The sequence below is a fragment of the Dipteris shenzhenensis genome, chromosome 27 (assembly GCF_047967505.1).
Source record: "Dipteris shenzhenensis isolate YYH24624 ecotype China chromosome 27, Dip_SZ_1.0, whole genome shotgun sequence".
Lineage (NCBI taxonomy): Eukaryota > Viridiplantae > Streptophyta > Polypodiopsida > Gleicheniales > Dipteridaceae > Dipteris > Dipteris shenzhenensis.
The window spans coordinates 27,761,398-27,783,394 of record NC_141622.1 but is presented as its reverse complement, the minus strand read 5'-3'; the positions used below and the strand labels follow the sequence as shown (position 1 = coordinate 27,783,394).

General features: G+C 44.0%; 2 protein-coding genes across 2 annotated transcripts; both read right to left on the bottom strand.

Annotated features, from left to right (window-relative positions):
* Nucleotides 1-434: 434 nt before the first annotated feature.
* LOC147884114 (UDP-glycosyltransferase 85A2-like) lies at nt 435-2,004 on the bottom strand. Its single transcript, XM_087398149.1, has 2 exons — nt 1,488-2,004; nt 435-1,399 (listed from the first exon to the last, which is right to left on the bottom strand). The coding sequence occupies exons 1-2, from the start codon at nt 2,002-2,004 to the stop codon at nt 435-437; spliced, it is 1,482 nt and encodes a 493-aa protein (XP_087254275.1).
* A 12,407-nt stretch (nt 2,005-14,411) lies between these two features.
* LOC147884113 (UDP-glycosyltransferase 85A2-like) lies at nt 14,412-15,963 on the bottom strand. The gene is made up of 2 exons (XM_087398148.1): nt 15,447-15,963; nt 14,412-15,352 (listed from the first exon to the last, which is right to left on the bottom strand). The coding sequence occupies exons 1-2, from the start codon at nt 15,961-15,963 to the stop codon at nt 14,412-14,414; spliced, it is 1,458 nt and encodes a 485-aa protein (XP_087254274.1).
* Nucleotides 15,964-21,997: the final 6,034 nt, after the last annotated feature.

The following is a 21,997-nucleotide window of genomic DNA, read 5'->3' as shown; positions in this document are numbered from 1 at the left end:
AGACGTGCTAATAGACCCACTTATAAATGTGCCCATATTTTCACTATTCTAGCTACACCTATAGATGCGCCTGCTATTTTGCTCGTCTATAGTTCCTTTGTCTTGTTGTGATGCATAACATAATGGGTACCAATGGAAATTGAATTGTGCTGTAGATTTGACTTTACAATAATTGATATAGTTATGTTAATGGATTTTTAGAACTTCAAATATTAATATGAGAGGTAGATTTCAAAACTTGAACTTTCATTGTACATAGATTGCTGGTTTTTCATGAACAGTGCGTGCTGTGGACTTGTAACTACTACTAGAGTAGTGAAAAAAAATTTAAAGCTTGCAAAATCTAATGTTGAGGTAAATTTGAAAACTTGAAGTTTCATTGTACATGAGCCTAAGTACTATAGGAATACTAAAATACGCTCAAAATACGAAAGCTATTTGAAAGTGATATCTTTGTGTCGACCATCGCGGAGGTTTGGGCTAGTTTCCTCTTCAAGAAGGTCTTTAATGAGCATTTGCATATTGATCGGTGCCTCCTCCGTAAAAGCGCGTCGTGTAGTACGCTTCAGAGCAGACACTCTACCCCTCATCTCCTCCCCTTCTGCCTCCTGCATCACCCTCCTCACCAGCCTCTCCACCTCCTTCCTCTCTCCCTTCTCCAACTTCACCCCTACCTTCCACTCGTTCACTATGAACCAGCAATTTGTTACTTGATCCATCATCTTTGGCCACCCGATCATCGGCACCCCCATGCTTATACTTTCCACTGTCGAATTCCACCCGCAGTGTGTCAAGAAGCCTCCCACCGCTTTGTGCGATAATACTCGCAGTTGCGGTGCCCAGCGTATTATCATCCCTTGCCCTTCTATGTTCACCCCGTCGGGCAGAGCTTCCTTTATTTTTGTTCCAGATTCTCCATCCGAATCTGCTCGAAGAACCCACAGAAACGGCTGTTTGCTGGCTAGGAGCCCAAATGCCATTTCCTGGATCTCCACTGTAGACATCGGGGCAATACTCCCCAAGGATATATACAACACCGAAGAGGCTTGCTGCGTATCTAACCATTGCATGCAATCGTCTTCATCGCACAAGCTCGCGCCGACTCCAATGTCCAGGGCGTTTCCTTCCTGGAAACAAGAAGAAGGCAGCAGAGGGCCTAGAGTGTACAGGTTGGGCATTCTTTTCCGCAGATGCTCGTAAGCTTGGCTCTCTAAATCATGGAAGGAGTTTATGATAATACAACGGGCCTGCTCCAAGCATGCGAATTGCTCTTTGATTTGGGCGAAGAGCCACCGCGCACTATCCTCGCCTGCAACCGTTCTGAAAGGCAAGTCGGCAGGATACAAGGGCGGTACACCCTCTACACAGGTGACGAGATCCTGAGAATCGGTATCCTGAACTGCAAACATAAGCTATTCCAATCAGGATATATACATCACAATTTTCAACTTGGCAAATCATGAAGAACCCTTGAGAAAGGTATTCACCTTCTCCTGTGAAAGGATTGCAGCCAGTTGACATAATCTCGGGCACATATAAACTACAGGCGAAAGCGACCAGCGAATTCGGAAAGAACGAAACTCTAGGAACGCTCCACTTTGTCGCCACCTGTTGCGCCCAAATAAGAAACGAGTCCGCTATGACGCAGGTTATGGATGGCTCTTCCCGTCGCAGTTTCTGAACAAGCTCATCGAATCCACTCGCCATACACTCCACAGCAATTGGAAAGTCGCTACGGAGCGGACTACGGTCATGACTGCTGGGAAGACCGTCCGAGATCCCCACGAGGCGGATATTCAAGCCAGAGTCCGCGATTTTGATTTCCTGGTGGGCTTGGAGCATGCGTTTGACGTTGTACTCGCTGGTAACGAAGGTGATAAGGAATCCTTTGGCAGACAAGAGCTTGGAGAGCTGCATCAAAGGATTGATATGGCCCTGGAGGGGGAAAGGAACCACTACAGCGTGAGGGGTACTCGACGCATGGGAAGGGGGAAGTTTTGCCATGGGGAAGGCGCAGTTGTGCTTGGGAACGAAATGATATAGGCAAAGAAAGCTGGCAATATGAAGATAGACGACGTTGGGCAACGCAGTCTTTTGGGAATGCAGCGATATAGGGGAAGAAAGCTGGCAATATAAAGATAGACGACGATGCACGTTTTCCTTGGCATAAACAATGCTTGGCTAAATCAGAGCTTGGAGAACTTTTTGACTTTGTGCCACAAACTTCCTAATTTAATTAGTTTCTCCACTCCTCAAGCAGAACCGACCAGCCCTGAAATTTGAAGCCTTCGACCACCTTCAAAGCCCTTTAGGCATTCTAGGGAAGGCCATTGGAAAAATTGAGGTTGCAAATGAAGGCCAACAATTGAACCAGGTTGCAAATTTTTGCATGTAAATACATGTATTTACCCCTATTTACTTACTTTTGAAGGCCAATGACAGATTTTCGTTGATAGATGAGTTTTGTTTCATTAAAGAAGACACCAACTTTGATGGCCTTGTCACATCTTCTTGAAAACACAAGAGCTAGTCATACTATAAACTTCATGTCTCTTGGGTGGGTCACTCATAGACGTGTAACATAGCACATTAGTCCATGGAGCAGTATTTTTTTAATAGAAGGACTCACATGCAAGTTACATACATGAGGGGATTTATAAAGTGACAACTTGTATGTGTATATTTATGAGGTGTCTAACTTTAAGATTGAATCAGGTTTTGCATGTGATCATGTGAGGATGTGATCATGGGTGGTAATCATGTTTTAAAAACTCCTATTCATGTTGACCTAGTAAACGTCAACCAGATGACTTGCTCAGTGGTACTCATGGATTTATAGGTGCTAACTATAATATACCATCAGTATAATTATTTTTATTAATGGAGGATTACATTGCCAGTATTACGCCATATACCAATGGTAAATTTACATTTTTTATATGTTTAAAATATTTAGTGATGACATTGCCTAAATAATGGCATATTGTCAAAGTCAAGCGTGTCCTTTTTCTTGGGGTTGTGAGCTCTCATGCCACTTGTGCAGTGGGGGTTGGCCAACTCTAAGAAAGGGCATCTCTTATGGCTTAGGGTTGTAAGCTCTTTTATTTTGCTAGTATTGGGGCTTTGGCAATTGTTTGAAAGAGATTAGTATTTAGAAGGTTTTTTACCTCTTTAGTATTGCGGCTTAGAAAATCCTTTGGAGGAGACCAGAGTTTAAAGGTTGCTTTTTAAATCTGGATTTGTATGTCCCAAGTGTACAAAATATAGGCTCTTATGTGCTTATATCACGTGCATTCAAGGCTTCTTTTGTTAAGCCCTTTGTAACCTATCTCTAGCATTTCCTTATAAAATTTTATAGATTTTATAAATCCCATAGTGTAAATATAATTTTTTGCTATAAGAATTTTAAAAACTCCTTCTACGAGAGATACATTACTAGTTTTGGAGTCACTTGGGAAGCAATATGAGAGACTCCAAACATATGATATCCAAATATATCTACATTAGGTGTGTTACTTGAATCTACACATATGAGAGAGAGGTGTCAATTGCAACAACCCTTGGCAAGCCCAAATTTGACTCCTCACAGTGCCAAAAGGCTAAGAGAAATAAGGTGAATGATATTCATAAGGCCTTCCTAAAGGAGATGGATATTGGATTGAATTAAGGGAAATAATGGTATTGATTTTATAACTTGTCATGCTAGTGGCTTCATCCATTGTTCACATATATGAAGCTAATTTAGGGTAGTGTAATAGTGATCAGAAGGAAGGGTAGGTTCAAGGGTAGACAAGAGGTAGCAAAATTGGGAGATGGGTGTGTTTGGAGATCTAGTTGTCGATGTATGATTGGCATGTTGCTCCAAAGTTGATCCATAGATTTTTGTGAGCTCGTGAATGCATTGTATGATACTGTGTTTTGACATGAATTGTTGGAGTTGGGTGTTTAATTGAACTATTGTAGTCAAGGTTAAAATCTCCTAATATGTATGTGGGAGTCCTCCTGTTCAAAGTGGTGAGCATTTGGTGGAGGGTGTGAGAGAGCATGTATGCCTTGATCTTGGGTGGCTGGTAGACATTAACTATAGCTACGGAGGAGATTTTCCAAGAGTATGATATAGAAAGCAAGCATTCAACACCATCTTGGGAGTTGTACTACTCTCTCATGCACATTGAAGTTCATTTTTCTAATATATCGCAATTCCAAGACCTTGTGTCAAATATGCATGTGTTGTGTGTTGGATCAACATGCATTTCTTGTAAACAGAGGATTGTTGCTACACAAATTCTTTTACTCGAGAGGATTTCTAGCTTGTGTGCAAGAAATAACATACTATTAAGGTATTGCAATGTCCACTAGTCATATTGCTTCTATGCAAAGACATGGATCTAATCTAGTGAACAAAGAAATTGTGGCTTTAGTTGCTCAATTTCTTGTTCAAAGGACTATCAAGTCAATATCACAAACTTGTGTATAGTCATTTTCATACACATTGCATCCTATACAAGATGATACGACATGTTCAAAATACTTACTAGTCAAGTTAGTAACAAGACCTTGTTGGAAAAACTAGACCCTTCACTAGTTTCTCCACCTAGAGAAACTAGACTGTTGACTACTTTCTCCACCTAGACGAAATGATAAGTGGCTAAGTTGTGTGGAAAGAAAGAATCTTAGAGAGGAGAAGGGAATGGTTTAGTTCAAAACTTCAACTTTATGTGCCCACAAGGTAGAACTCACAAGCACCAAACTTAGGAGATAGACGATAGGAGAACAATTCCAAAATGCCTCAAGAATATGTTCTACAAATTTGAGCCAAAATCTCTTTCCAAAGACTTCACCAAAGATCCAAAAGCATGCAATAGTCTATTTCCCTAGATGTTGTGTGGTGAGCACAAACTTTGCTCATACTTTTTTCCTTCCTCTCCTTTGGTTTCTTGCTCACAATTCAATAAGCCACATCATTAGGGTTCATAACTAATTCACAAATGGCTTAAATTCTAGCTGGTTTACAGTCATTTTCTACACGTAGCTTCTTGTACAAGATGCCACCACATGATAATAAACGTATTAATCAAGGCAACAATAAGATCTTCACAATGTTCAATCGAGGGAAATGTTGTTGAGTGTATTGTAGCGAAGGAAATTATTAGCCCAATAGATGAAATTTATTGTGCATGTTTCGTTATTGGTTGGCATGTTGGTCCAAAGTTGATCCATGGATTATTGTGAGCTTGTGAATAAGGTGTACTATATTGTGTTGACATGGAGTTTTGGAGTTGGGTGTTGGATCTCATTGAATTGTTGTAGTGAATGCTATAATCTTGTAATATGTATGTTGAGGTCCTTATGTTTGAACTTTGAAGTGTTGAGCATTTGGTGGAGGGTGTATACACTTTGGTCTTTGGCGACTGGTAGACATTAATTATTACTATGGGTGGAATTTTCCAAGGGTGCAATATGAAATCTCCTAATATGTATGTTTGAGTCCTTATGTTCAAAGTGGTGATCATTTGATGGAGGGTGTATACACCTTGGTATTATGTGACTTGTAGACATTAAGTGTAACTATGGGGGGGATTTTCCAAGAGTGCAACATGAAAAGAAAGCATACAATGCCATCTTGGAAGCTATACTTCTCTCTCACGCATTGGAGTTTGTTTTTATAATTAATATGTTGCAATTGGAAGACCTTCTGGTCCTAGAACTACATTGGAAGTTAGGGAGGCATGTCCTCTGTGTTGGAGCAACATGCATTTCTTGTAAACAATGGATTTTTGCTACATAAATGCTTTTAAATCAGAGGATGTCTAGCTTGTGTGTAAGAAATGACACGATATTAATAGATTGCAACGTCCTCTCATATTGCTTCTATGCAACAAAGTCTCAACAAAGTCCATTTAGTCTAATGAACAAACAGATTGAGATTTTAGTCACTCGATATCTTGAAGGACTATTGATTCAATATTAGCAAGCTTGTGTATAGCCATTTCATACACATCGCATTCTATACAAGATGAGATGGCATGATTAGAAAACGAGGTAACAACAAGATCTTGTTGGAACAGCTAGACCCTTGGATAGTTTCTCCACTTAGAGGAAATAGTAAATGGCTAAAGTGTGTGGAACATAAGAATCTTAGAGAGGAGAAGGGAATGGTGTAATTCAAAACTTCAACTTTATGTTCCCACAAGATAGGACTCACAAGCACAAAACTTAGGAGATGGACAACAGTAGAACAATTCAAAAATGCCTCAACAATATATGCATGGATTTGAGATAAACATGCTTAAGGAAGGCTTCACCAAACATCCCAAAACATGCAGCGGTATTCTACCTTGGCTGCTCTATGGAGCACAAACTTTTCTACTTGCCCTGCTTTGGTTGCAATCTCCTTCACGAGCTTCAATGATCTTTTGTGGTGCAAGTTCCTTGGAAAATACCCTCTTGCCGACATGTTCTCTCCTACTAGCTATAAGCCAACACCAAGGTCTAAGCTCAAGGGGTTCACCTCATAAAATTTTAGTATACCACATGCATTCAAAAGGAGGGGTATTTTAATTTAACTTTTTGGAAATTTTTAACAGGTTTACAATAACAAGAGTGGTTTTTTAATTCAACTTTAGAAAAAAATCACTTAGTTCATAAGTAAAGAGGGGTGTTTTTATCAGGGGGAAATTTTAGTTGAGGGGTTTTTTTAATACCCCTTGAATGCACATGATACATAGGGTTTCTAAGTAGTGCACCCCCTGAGGATTTAAGGGATGCTTCCTGTCTAAACTGTTTGTGAGAACTATTGTGCACTTATCCACTCCTCTACTAGACAATATGTTGATGCTCTACATGCTAAAGTAGGGTAGAATGCGTAGAGACAGAACTCTCTTTTGCCCCCCAAAATGGGGCTTTTATAGAGGGATGGGAAACCCCAAACTAGCTCAACTAGTCTGTAATCCCATTGAGCAATCTAGAGCCATTCTAAAAATAGACCAATGGCTAACCAATCTACCACAAACCAATGGACCCGGTCTGTGGATCTATCGACCACTTGTTGGCTCCTTTTGGTAGCGTATAATATGCCTCCTATAAGAACATTTTGTTGGTTGTATATTAGCCCACCTTCCCTTTCCCTAAACCTATCTAGGTCTTTCTAGGAGCATGTACTTTTGCAATGACCCCTTGATGTGCTACTTTTGCAATGACCCCTTGATGTGCTACCTCTACCTTCGCATCTCATACACAGTCGTTCATAGTAACCACAAAACTAATACACACGCCTTGTGGAAGCTCCAAGAAGGCCTACAAATGTCATCGTACAACATGAACCTCATGTCCTACATGGTGCTTGGAGGTTTTTTATGCCCACCTCTAATAGTGGACCATGTGGTAGCTCACATGGACCTAGCCTATAGTTTTTCCCACATGGTGTGCTGCCTCTACCAGTCTTAGCATCTCCTACACAGTGCAGCCACAAAACTAATCCACCCCCATGACAAATCCCAAATCTTCATCTAATAGGCCCAACATATTTGTCTTGCTATCACTAAGGCACATTACCATTTTCTTCTACTTTTGATATTGCGTAGCAATTTCTATAGACCAACTCCATTCCCAATGAATTTGTGACTATTTGGAAACACCTTGTGGGCACTCCATTGGCATAAAAGTCCAAGTTATTGTAGTACACAAAATAAGAGACGCTCTGCAAATTCCCCCACAACAAGGATAGTTCAATAAGATAAACTAGTTGTGAGAAGAACTTTGAAGACAGGCTTTGACTATGCTTTCAAAGTAGGTAGACACCCCCTTGGACATAAGGTCTCCACAAGATTGAAAAACTCAAAAACAAAGCACAAGATGTAAACATGGTTTTGGATACTTTAGGACAAAGCACAAGTAGCAAAGGAGGAGTGATGGTTAGTTCTCACCTTGTAGAGTTCCTCTTTCACAAGTTGTCAAAACATAGATCATGGAGGCGACACTGTGATTATGAGATCCAAACCCATTTTGGATGACCCCTCTTGGTGAAGGTGCATACGCTATCGTTTATTTTTTTTTTAATTCAAAGAAAGGAATTTTCTATTAATGATTGAAAGACTTCATACAAAACAGTAGCCCTGAAGGTGCTGAGTATGGAAACAAACCAAGAAAAGGTTGAAAGAAAAACCGGCCTGTTCCAAAGAAACCCAACTCATTGCCTAGGGAATCTCTAATACTAGGGCTAACAGCCATGTGGGGGGGCTATACAACTAGTGTATCCCTCGCGGAGTGAAGATGTAAAAGACTCCTACATGCCAAGCCTTGCAAAATCGAGCACGCCGCTCAATAGTCACTCTAGAGCTTGGACTCCCATGCTCCCAAGTGGAGCATAGAGTATAGATGATATCCTGCCAGATAGCGACCATGGTAGGTGGAACCTGATGCTCACCCATCACGAGACTGCAATGAGCCACCCAAATGTTCCACGCAGTGATACTGGCTACCACCTCCCTAACGCAGTCTCCCTAACGCAGTCTGGAGAAGAAATGGGAGCTAGGCTATCAGGAGGGACTGCCTCATGGAATGCTATCCTTTATATGCTCTGACCCTATATCCGATAGGATGGGGAGATTTCATCGATCTGGAACACAGCCGCAAACTAGACCATAATCATGTCCAAAACCTAGAATGGACATCTTGGGGCACTCTCTAGGTCACCCAATGCCGTTCCCTTGAAGGGGTCCACCTTGAAGAGTCCATCTGAAGCCTCTTGCAATTCCGTGTGGTGTAAGAAAAGAATGGCATCTCATCCATGTGCTCAACAAGACCTTTCCTGGAGGGCCAGAACCACTCTCCCGGATCCCACTAGACCTCGCTCAAGGGTCTACCCTCCCACAGCCAGAAGCGCCATCTGGGGGCACCTTGCTCTGAGATAATGGGAGGGTCAATGTGCCACTCCTTCCCCAAACGTCCCACCACTCTGATCATCTGCTAGTGAATCCCATCAAGACTCGCATCCATCTCAGGGTCCCTCTCAATGAGCGGATGAAGTAAGCCTCCAGGTCCTACATAGTAGAAGTCGAGGTGCGTGCTGCCTCGCTGCATCATCATCCTCAAAGGGACACTAGTCTGAGATAACGGCCCCAACTAGATGTTGCTCCTCCAAGTGTGAAGTCCCTCCCACTAGGACAAGTTTAGGGATGGCTAGGTTGATCTCTCTCATCCACTGCCCTGCCCCTCGCAAATGCACTACGGCCTCAAGCATCGCCTCTGACTCCCTAGGTAATCTGCTCCATCTGCCAAAAGACCTAGTCAGGCCAATGTCCCACTGTGCCCAACCAATTTGAGTCCGTTGTCCAACCATACGCCCCTCCTGATCTAAGATCTCACGGTGCCACATAAGGGGCTGGCGCTCAAACTCCTCTCTGCATCTAGGTGGAGCACAAATGAGACCCCTTGCTAGTCTCTGCCAAACCCGGTGAAGGCTCTGCATGAAGGGGGTACCCTTCCCTATAAGGGGAGCCTCTAAGAAGATCCACCTGTGTGAAGGCTGCCACTGTGCTTCGGTGCGTGGGCTGTTCCTCAGAAACCCTCTCTCTAAGAGGAGCTTCTAAGGCTCTGCACCTGGAGTGAGGCCGCAGACAAAACCAACTTGCCTAGAAGGGCTCTGCTCTGCATCTCCAGATCTATGATACCCAAACCTCCTAGTGCCTGTGGCAGGATCACCGTCTACCAAGTGACCCGAGCTCTAGTATTCCGTGTGCCATCCGATCCTACCCAAAGGAAGTGCCAAACCAACCTTCGGCGCTTCCCAATGCATCCTCTGTGAAAGCACTAGTAGAAGGCGATATACCAGGCCATGGCAAGAAGGAGCTTGTTTGCCACTAAGGCACGCCCTACTAGGGAGAGCAGATCAGTAGAGAAGCTTGCGCTGAACCATGCTCTAGTAGGACCGGGCCGATATGCTACTCTACTATAATATCAATACCAACCTGGCAACCAAGGTATCTCCCTGTTTGGCCCCACAGTATCCATCTGAAGCCAAACTCACTCCCCCACTCCTGGATCTCCTGTGTCTTCTCATGGCCTGTGAAGAAACCTATAGACTTTTTCCAGTTGATCCACGCCCCTGGAACCTTGTAGTAGATAGCCATGGCTCCCCTGACTCTCTCCAAACTCACTGTGGTGCCCTCAACATACAAGGCTGTGTCATTTGCAAACTGCGAGTCAAGTAGCTCCTCCTCCTGTCGGATTAGAAGCCTCATCCCTATGAGACCCGCCACCTGTGATCTCAAGTAGGAGCCCAAAGCCTCCACCACGAATAAGAAGAAGAAGGGAGCAAGTGGGCAGCCCTGGTGGACTGAGCACAAAAGAGGAAAGGTCTCGCCCGCGTGTCCTCCAATAAGCATCTGGCTAGAGCTCCACGCACAAAGCGTAAAAACTCCTCGGACCCATCCATCTAAGAAACCCAATCTTTGCATAGTGCCCTCCAGGAAGGACCACTCCACCCTATTATAGGCCTTCTCAAAATCCAAGAGAAGGATGGCCAGTGGCTGTGACTCCTCCCTGGACCAATCCATTGCCTCCCAAAAACTGAAGATGTCCAATATGCTACGCTCCTAGAAAAACCCCATTTGTGTGTCGTGGATGATGTTAGTAAGATGGGGCTATAACCGCACGCTCAAGACCTTGTCCAGAGAGGATATTGTAAGCAGCATCAACTAGAGTGATCGGTCTCCACTGCCAGATATTTGACCTATCTCCCCCTTTTGGGATCAAAGGGAGGGAGCCTGTGTTGAAAATCTCCTGGCATGCTAGTCATCCAAAAGGGGTGGAGATATCTCCTAGAAGTTTTGAAAGAAGTCCAGAGTCAAACCATCCTCACGAGGACACTTCTGGAGAGCCTTGAGGGCTTCCCATTTCTCCTCATCCGTGAAAGGCTCCTCTAGCCTGCTGCATAAATCCTGTGAGACTACTACCAGAACGTGATCCCAAACTACCTCTCGGGCCACAATACCAGTTGGAGTCATCATCTCCGTTTGAAAGAGCTAGCTATAAAAACCTATGGTCAGGTCTAAAATCTTCTGTAGGTTAGAGTGCATGATGCCCTGCTGCGGATCCCAAAGATGCAGTTGTGTGCTTGCCAATCGAGCCCAAAGGTCTGGAAGAACTGCTTCGTCATCCCGTCCTCTTGCTGTAACCACCGGCGGGCTCGAGAAGAGTGATAGGAGAACTCAGGCTGCCGAATCTCCATGTCTTGAATCTCAATGCGAGTGCTCTGAGCTTTGTCTCTAAGCCACTAAGAACCTGATTTCTGCTCCCTGACCTGCTCTATCGAGGTGGGTTCCCTTCTCAAACCACGCTCATGATCCTAAAGCATCCTTTGGCAAAATCCTCTTACTCCTCACTTCTCCTCTAGATCGCATCGGCCACCCACGAAGCCGAGCCCTCGCCCAGTGTCATCTCTAACTGCTCCCAAATCCCTGCCATGACCTGTTGTGTCTCCTCCTCCTATAGGAGATCCTCTAGAATGCAGATCCCCTTTTGGGGGAGACCTCGATGGGGCTGCTCTAAGTGAAGTACTACAGGAGAGTAGTCTTACATCATGGTACCTGCCAAAATCTTGGTAGAGCCGCCTCTGTATAGTGCCCAATACCCAACGTAGAAACGGTCTAGTCTCTCAAGCAATCATGTCTCCTCTATCCAAAGGAGAATAAGAGGTTGCCATGTATCTTGCTGAAATTTGGCTCTCGCCACGGGTCCCTGCCACTGATCATGAAAATGAACTGCTCCTAGGTGCTACACTCTATTGGCGGCATCTCAAAGCAGGAGGCGTTGCCCTACTTGTCTTCCCTAAACTCTAAGTTTTTGAGGTCCGGTCCAAAAATCCAAGAGTCTACATCTAGAAGACTCTCTGTTAGCCTCCTCCAAAAGGCCAAGCGATGCTGCCTACACGCTGGGGTATAGACGTTTAGGATCCCAATCCTGGACTCTCTTGTTTTAACTCCCATCCAAACTACCCGTCTTGGGATCAGCTCGCCATGATCATACACCTCTGGTCTCAGCCAAAGTCTGTGAAACCGAGATGCAAACCCCTCTCCTCCATCCTAATGCAGGGGACCACTCCTCAGAACCTCTCCCTAGGAGGAGGTGGTGATGTTGTCTGATGTTTGCTACTGTTGAGAACATATGCTCTTGGATCAAAAGGATGTCCACTATCCGCCCTACCACTACCCTTTGCAACTCCTACTAGAGTATCAGGTACTGTGCCAGCTGACTTACGAGCACAGTCATGGATCCCATGCATGTTCCAACTCACTATGGTCAAGCTCATGAGGATGGGGGCGCAGAGAACAAGGCTCTCCTATGAGTGGGTGCCTATTCCAAAAAGATTTCCTTATGTGACTTTGCCAGGTGTTCTGAGGGCAAATAGTCCATGTCTATGCGACGACGTACTAGGGTGGATACCAACTCAATGTCGATCTTCCATGCCCACTTCATCATGAAGGAGACTTCCACCCCGAACCACTCCGCACACTTCTAGAGTGGCAATCTGATAACTCCTACCACCAAACCACACATCACCTCCTCTCGCATGAAGGTCAGCTAGAATTCACCTCTGCACCATGGGCGTACCAAAGATCTAGTCCCCGTACTCCCATCCACTCGTCCATCATGTGGGAAATCTAGTCTCCCATAATAGCATCAAACACCTCTAGGGCCCAGCTCTCCAACCCTATGGAGGCAAACTGGAAACTCCAAATGGGGTGTGTCTAAGAGCCCACTGCACTGGTCAAACCCCCCTTCCGTGGCTACAGGATCATAAGCATTACCTCCAACGCCAAAGGATAGGAGTTCGGGATCTCCAGGTAATTCCAGGGTCCCAACCTCTAAAAGTCCCACAGTAAGGGGAATCCAAGATGGAGCTAGGGGGTTGCTGACCTAGAGGAGGAGCCCCATCCCTCTGGCTCCCTCCATGAAAGGGCATGATGTTGCAGTGAGGGAGTAGAAGGGCACATCGTCTTACCCTTTTCTACTGGTAGGGGTGTAGAAGACAGGGAGGGGGGAGGCTGAGGAACCTGCTACTACAGAGGTGGAGAGGGGGGCAACGGGGGCGGAAGGTGGGGGGGTGGAGGTAAGGGGGTAGATGGTGAGAATGATCACAACAGGGGGGTAGGAGGGGGAGGAGGGGGTGAGGGGAACCCAAGGGGGTGTGGAGGGGCAGGCGAGATTGCAAGGAGAAGGAGGGGCGGAGCTGGGGCTGAGTAGCAACGAGGGGCGGGAGTGTTAGATATGCTCAATGCCCCACCCTCTTGGTAACCACCAGTGGTCCAAGGTGCTCAAGTTGTAAGGCTTCCATATGAGGAGAAGCCATGTGTGAAGTGGATGGAAGATGAGGTCTATCAATGAGACCGTTGATGGTAGAAAGGTGATTGTGTGGGAGCCCCTTATTCTTACTGGGGCCTGGGGGCCAACTGGTGATCCCCAGCTGGGGGTTCCAGTCGGGCCGCCACGGGCAGAGGGGGGAGCTCACTGAGCAGCTCCTTCTCTAATTGCCCTTCTACAACCTCAATAGTACGCTATCGTTTATGAGTTTGAGTGGTTGGGATATATATCTAAAAAAAAGAAAGGAATCCTTTGGAGTAAGAAAGGAGAATTTGGGCTTAGAGACAGTCATCCACAACACCCAAACCTTGTACAACTAGGTGAGTCTGTGATGGAGATGATGCCCCAAAATATTTGAAACCCCATCAACAAAACTATAAAGGGGTCCAATCCACCATTATCCCTAACTATAGTAATAGACCTCATGGTACAGATTACCAAAGGTATTGAATACCTTCACAGCCTACACATCATATATTGTTACCTCAAGTACCAACATTTTAGTTATATCCATATCAACAAAAACTTTGGGATTTTGAAAGACCTAAAGGAAACGTATGGCTAAATATAGAAGATTTCAACATCTCCAAGGCCAAGCACCTTAGCTCTAACTACATGACGCAACCTATAGGAACACTTAATGGGATCTTAATTGGAGGGCTCATGAGGTTTTTAAAACTTGACCAAAAGATGAAGAAGAATTTGTAGTCATTTCAAACATAGCTTTACTATTGTAAATCCTTCTCGGGGGGTGTACTACTAATAAGAAGCCCTACATATCACGTGCATTCAAAGGGTATTAAAAAAACCCCTCAACTAAAATTTATCCCACAGTAAAAACACCTCTCTTTACTTATGAACTAAGTGATTTTTTTCAAAAATTGAATTAAAAAACCCCTCATGTTATTGTAATTCTATTAAATTTCTTCAAAAAGTTGGATTAAAATACCCCTCCTTTTGAATGCACGTGGTAAATATTAAACCATATATTGTACAGGACCGCTAATCTCTTCTAGGAAAAATACACTACAAACAAGGAGTAGCTCACATCAAGAGTGTCCGTTGCTGAGGAGGGAGCTCGTTTCCTTTAGGTCTTCCATAAGCATTTGCATGTTGATGGGTGCCTCCTCTGCAAACGCGCAGCGTGCAGCACGCTTCAGAGCCGACACTCGACCCCTCATCTCTTCCCCTTCCGCCTCCTGCATCACCCTCCTCACCGCCCTCTCCACCTCCTTCCTCTCCCCCTTCTCCAGCTTCACCCCTACCTTCCACTCGTTCACCATGTACCAGCAATTTGTTTTCTGATCCAGCATTTTTGGCCACCCGATCATCGGCACCCCCATGCTTATACTTTCCACTGTCGAATTCCACCCACAGTGCGTCAAGAACCCTCCCACAGCTTTGTGCGATAATACTCGCAGTTGCGGTGCCCAGCGTATTATCCTCCCTTGCCCTTCTATGTCCAGCTCATCTGGCAGAGCTTTCTTTATTGTCGTTGGGAATTCTCCATCCGAATCCACTCGAAGAACCCACAGAAACGGTTGTTTGCTCGCTACGAGCCCAAACGCCATTTCATGAATCGCCTCTGTAGACATCACGGCAAAACTCCCCAAGGAAATATACAACACCGAAGAGGCTTGCTGCGTGTCTAACCATTGCATGCAATCTTCTTCATCGCACAAGCTAGCGCCCACTCCCGTGTGAAGGGCATTGCCTTCCTCGAAACAAGAAGAAGGGAGCAGAGGGCCTAGAGTGTAGAGGTTCGGCATTATTTTCCGCAGATGCGTGTAGGCTTGGCTCTCTAAGTCATGGAAGGAGTTTATGATAATACAACGCGCCTGCGCCAAGCATGCGAATTGCTCTTTGATTTGGGTGAAGAGCCAGCGCGCACTATCCTCGCCTCCTAGCGTTTGGAAAGGGAGGTCAGCAGGATACAACGGCGGTACACCCTCGATACAGGTGACGACATCCTGAGAAGCCGCATCTTGAACTGCAAAGGTAAGCAATTCCAATCAGCATACATCAGCATACATATCATTATCTTCCATTTGGCAAATGGTTCTTGTTTTCAAAGTATAATTTACCTTCTCCCCTGAATGGATTGCAGCCAGTCGACAAGATCTCGGGCACATATATACTGCAGGCGAAAGCGACCAACGAATTCGGGAAGAACGAAACTCTGGGAATGCCCCACTTTGTCGCCACCTGTTGCGCCCAAATAAGAAACGAATCCGATATGACGCAGGTTACCGATGGCTGTTCCTGCCGGAGTTTCTGAACAAGCTCATCGAATCCACTGGCCATGTACTCCAGAGCAATCGGAAAGTCGCTACGGAGCGGACTGCGGCCATGGCTGCTGGCAAGCCCGTCTGAGATCCCCACAAGGCGGATATTCAAGCCAGAGTCCGCGATTTTGGTTTCCTGGTGGGCTTGGAGCATGCGTTTGACGTTGTACTGGCTGGTAACGAAGGTAATTAGGAATCCTCTGGCAGACAAGAGCCTGGAGAGCTGCATCAAAGGAGTGATATGGCCCTGGAGAGGGTATGGAACCACTACAGCGTGAGGGGTACTGGAGGCAAGGGAACGGGGAAGCTTTGCCATGGGGGAAGGCGCAGGTGTCTGTCTTTGGGAATGCAGTGATATGGAGGAAAATATAAAGATATACGACGCTCGAGGATGAAGATAAGATATACGCGCACGTTTTCCTTAGCTTTGGAGTCTCTGTCATAAAAAAATCCTAGTACTACAAACAAGATCTTGGAGAGCTGCATTAGTTTATGGCCTCGAAAGGGAACGGTACTCTTTTTACGTCACACAAAAATTGTAACTTGCTATTTAATTAGTTTGGCCAACCTTTAACTATTTGTTTAGTTTGGCCACTCACCGACCTTTAACTTATTACATTAGTTGAAGTGAGATTAGAAATTCTCTCTTTGGACACCAATAGGAAAGGGCCCAACTACCCACCGCTTGCACATTATAGTTGTCATTCATTCCAAGTTCCAACCCATTTCATCATTCCAACAATTCTCCAATTCATGATGTTGAGCTAATAAGTGGAGTATGAGTTAATATACAAACCCTCTATCAAATATAGAATACACACAGAGCATAGTAATTTTGCAACGGCTATCTCACTCTGAGGATACGCATGTGACATAGTCATAGTATACATTCACTATTAAAACACCATTTGGAGACCCTATAAACGTCACCCATGTGCTCGCATTTGGGCTTTGATGTGCCTGTCACATCTTTTTGACAGCTCAACAGGTAGTCCATGCACTATCTCTCAGGGGTTCACACAAACATGCACACATTAATTCAATTTCATATTAAATTATTGATGTATGAGTTTTGTTTTTAGAGATACACTAGCCTCATGACGATATTTAAATCTCCATCTCAAATGATAATCTAACATGGCTATTAAAGAAGACATTTAGGCTTGATATGCTTGCCACATCTTTGTGATAACTCAAGAGCTGGTCCATACTCTAAACTTCATGCACTCTCTCTCAAGGGGTCACTCATAAACATGTAGCTATGGCATGTTATAAACGCATGACAAAAAGGAAAAGGGACCATAGGCGCATTTGCAGACGCGTTAGATTTTTTTTTTTTAGTGATGGGCGCATCTATTAGCATGTCCACAAACCCATGTCTATAAAACAATGGGATGCACTTATAGATGCGCTAATAGAGAAGCTTATAAATTCTTTACATAAAATTTAAAAAACAGCGGGACTCGCTTATAGACGCTCTGGAGAAAATTTTTAAATTTTCAAAATGATGTTTGGTTGCAAGAATCCCATTTCTACAGTGTGAAATGGAATTCCTATAGCCAATAGCATTTTAATTTGCATGATTTTATGCACATCAATAGCTATTGGTAATTCATTATATATTATTAAATGAGTTAAGGGACGAAGTACTGGAATTTGAAGTCATAGTTCAATGCATCCAGCTCATAAGTGTCCTTACTAGCCAATACCATATCATCCACATAAAGTGCTAGGAGTATCAGGGGCCACCTCTCCTACATCAAAGGAGATAACTCCTATATCATAGGGACTCCTACATCATAGGCACCTCCTCAAGTGGGATCCTTAAACTACATCACCACCTGTGTCATGGTCCATAGCACTAAGTGTGCGCTTCACTATACATAGAGAGAATCATATGACTACTACAACTTCGAATAAAATATTAAAACTCCAAAATATTTTACATCACAAAGCATTCATGGATAGAACATTGCACGAGGAAATTGAATGCCAAAAAAATAACAGGTGTGTATATTAATTCATGGCCCAAAAAGTATTTGTATATACATATAGCACGAAGCCAAGCCACATGTGGCTTCAAGTATAGAAAAGAATACTAGCTAGCTAGCACTACTTCTTTAACTAATTGGAGATATCCTTGTCATCGCTCCCATCACTACTCCCGCCACCCTCATAGCCTTCTTTGTAACCTTCTTCCTCCTCAATACCCCAAGGAGCCTGTAAACGAGGAACATGTATCAATGTATGAAAAATCAAGAAAATTTTATAACATTGATATTTTTTAAGTACTTTTAAATATCTGCATGGGCGTTCTAGTAGCCCAGCTATACTACTCCAACCCCTCGTCATAGAAGTGCCTCCAAGTAGATTGACTGTCATGTCCATGATGATAGGCTGTCTCGCTAAGAGTAGGGTACCTGCCCACGATATCAAGCTATAACATGACACAATTTGCAGAGGGGTTAGAATAAAGGAACAACCTCACGTAACAAACCACATAAACACAATATAATATGAGATTGATACTCACAAATTGGGCCTCCCATGATGCAATATCCCTTGCTCCAAAATGTGAGGATCCATATTGCTCCATCTCAAACCGTTGTGCCTCAACGTGCTGCAGACTAGGGTCCTCTTTCACTAGCTTCAGGGCTTTCTTCCACTCACGCTTATGAGGGGTGTGTGGCTGGCCCCTTGGTGGTTGTCCTCCCATCTGGATCTGTCATGCCTCGATGTGCTATAGACTCGGGTCCTCTTTTGCTAACTTCAGGGCTTTCTTCTACTCGCGCTTATGAGCGGTGTGTGGCTCGCCCCTTGGTGGTTGTCCTCCCTCTCTCTTGGCAATCTCAGCCAGTGCTTGCCTCTTTAGCAAAGACCTCCTATTAGCAAGGATAGTGGCAATCTTTGTCTTTTACCATGTCTCAGTGTTCTTAATTGGGATACCTCCTACGAAATCTCGTGATTGTATCCATAGCCAAACTTTCCTTTTGCTCTTTGAACTTCATAAAGCAATATTTGTAGTTCTTATGAACTATAGAGCACATGAAGGACATGATTTCCTTCCCCTTTGAATCCTGCAAGTTATATATCATACCATCACTCTCTAGCATGTCTATATCTTGAATCATCCCCTCAACCAAAGCACTGTGCCATACATCCTATGTGGCCACTCTCCTTGCTACTATATGTTGTGACGAGCTACTGCGATGGGCACTCGCCTCTAGAGAAGGGTCTCCCGACTTCACGAGAGGAGACGCACAGCTCTACGATCTGGAAGGGGCTCCCAATAACATGGGAGTAGGCTCGCGGCTATATGATATGGAAGGGGCTCCTGACTGCACGGGAGTAGTTTGGCGGCTTTACCTTCTACTGGGTTGTCTTGACTCCAGAGAGGTGACCACAGGTGGTGTGGGTGTGGGGTGGTTTGGAGTATGCACAACAACACAAAGCAACTATAGACGTGCAAAATAGCGAGCACGTCTATAGGCATTGCTTTAATAGAGAAATTATGGCCACGTCTAATAGCACGTCTAATAGTGCGTCTATTTGCACGTGTATTGATGCATCTATTAGTGGATCTACACTGAGAAAATATGGGCCCGTCTAACACTGCATCTAACAGCGCATCTATTTGCGCGTGTATTAGCGCGTCTATTAGTGCGTCTACACTTAGAATTAGACACGTATTTAGATGCAAAACACAGAATACAGAAAGTGAGATTTTGGTGTACATCACTGCTTTCCAAACATTGCCCACAATTACCAAAGCACATAATTTTAACTAAAACATCAATGCTTTTTTGCAAACCCACATATACAAAAATTAAGAGGTGAGGAGAATGAGACAATATGTAAAATAGTTTTGCCAATATCAATGATGGGCTACGGTTCAATCTCATCCTCAATGAGATTAACCCTTGCCAAACTATCTACTTCAAAATCCAAACAAGTGTTTAGATCTACAAATACATTCAATCGACTACTACTTGTGCTACTCATGTGCTCATCGAAATCAGCATCACCAATGGTAGGCTCATTCTCACGGGTAATGGCCTCAATCAATATCTCCTATCTCATGATCATCCTCCTCTCTCATATCACGGTCATCACCACCTCGATGGCCATGATCATCCTCCATACGCTCCATATTAGTAAATGTACTATACATCACTTTGGAACGTGGCCTACTAGGTATGACATGCCCCCATCTATTATTGGTTGATAGACAACCTAATTCAAACACAAATACAATCATGTTATTTTCCTTGTATCGAAGGTATCAAATATTTAAAAGTGAGTATTTTTATATGTGTGTACAGTACCTGTTCACATTGTTGCGGTAGTACGAGCCTGTCCTTCCTTTATGGAGTCAATAGTTACAAAGCCACTTGCATGGCGTTTGATTGTTGCATTAGGGCCTCTTTCCACCACGTCCTTAAACCACTTTACATCCAAAACATACACAAAGAAGCATCGAAAGTCAAGCTTAATAATATCTTGGATTATGCCACAATAATCATCCATGGCTCCATTGGCTCCCTCAAGGCTAGCAATGATGCTGCAATCTTGTGTGTTTCTCTTATCATCAATCCATTGTGTTCGAAAATGCTTGCCCTCACACCATGTAGCATTGAACATAGTGCACTACACTAAGACAAAATCAATTAAATAAGCAATCTAAATTATTGAAAGCTCCTAACTTATGCATAACATTCTATATACCGACCTTGCTCATGCATCCCCTAGCATACTCCCATTCTTCCATTGTGATATGCATCCCCTCGTCTTTCTCTGCTTTCTCCATTTCGTCAAGTAGCTAATCCACATGAATATCCTTTGGAAGTGCTCTTAGATACTGAGGGTATGGCACACGAGATTCGTGGTGTGTACGAAAGAGGGCCCTTTCTTCTTATCTTCTTGCCTTTGAATCCTCGTATCTTGTCACCCATCTTTTCATCATGTCACTATTAAGCATGCAATAGAGGTTGATATTATTAAGCAACTCCGTGTCTATTACTTTGTTGTGTCCTTTCCCTTGAGGCACAATAGAGGTCATCCTTAGGTCTTCATCATCTCTCCATAGTCGTGGGAGAGAGCTATCCACATCAACAAGAAACTCAAAAATATATACAAGTGACTCTTGTACCAATCAACCCTCGGCCATGCTACCTTTGGGTCTTGCATTTTGTCTCATGAAACCCTTCAAGTCTTCATGAAGCGCTCGAGGAAGAACAACCATCGTGCATGTATAGTACCGCATATAGGGCTTGTGAGAATATAACATGGAAATGTCTCATCCACTAAACAAACCACCTCCACTGACATAACTCGAGCATTCTCAAGCGTGGTGGGATCTATTTCCTTTGAGCTCACATACCTAGAAATAAAAAAGTACACCATATTAGCAATATGAACGCCTTGCATGGAGCATTGATATGCATCACATTTTGTATCATGTAAAGTACCTCACAAGCTCGCCCATCTTGTAAATACAATCCTTCACGTCCTTCGATGCACTACGAGAAATGCTAGTAGGTAGTATGAACTGAACACATGGGAATGGTTGATTAGTTCCTTCTAATTCACTCACAAATTTGAAAGGAAAAAGATATTATGCACATAAAATACTTACTTGGAGCATCTTGTGCCAATCATGAGATTTCAAGCCATATAATTGCTCTACACCTCTTTTCTTGCTCTTTGTAAAGGCCCCCTTCAAATACCTCATGCATCCAGTGGGAGTACGAATTGTAGTAATAGCATGCTTCACCGCCATCTCTAGCTTTGATAACCTCCACGATGCATGAGGTCAAAAAACACGCCCATTTGGTCTCTCTTGTGGCCAAGCTTCATGCATCCTCCCTGTGGTACGTAGATGCTCCCTTATGCCTACGGAATCTCGTGTCCCATTCAAATGTTCCCAAATGGTAGATGCCACATTCTTGAAGATATGCATGGGATCAAGCAGGTGATTGATCTTGAGGTGGGACCAATATGGTAAACGATAAAAGATGGAGTATCTAAACAAAAGCTGGTGTTAGCCGGCAATCTTTATTTCCAACCAAGATAGCACACAATAGTTACAAACCCTTACCGGCTCATGCCAAGTGGTGGAGGAGTCGTGGAACCATCCCAAATTCTCATCCAATCTCCCACAGTGAGTGATTGTGGGAGGACTTCATTCCTTCTTCCTTGAATCTTGGCCATGTGTCTTCAATATGCTTCCACGTAGGAGTGTCTGCAGGAGTTCTATACTTGCCATCGGTTGATCGATGGGAGGAATGCCATGACATGAGCCCTGCAATGGATTTGCACTTGAACATATGTTGGATGCGAGGGATTATGGG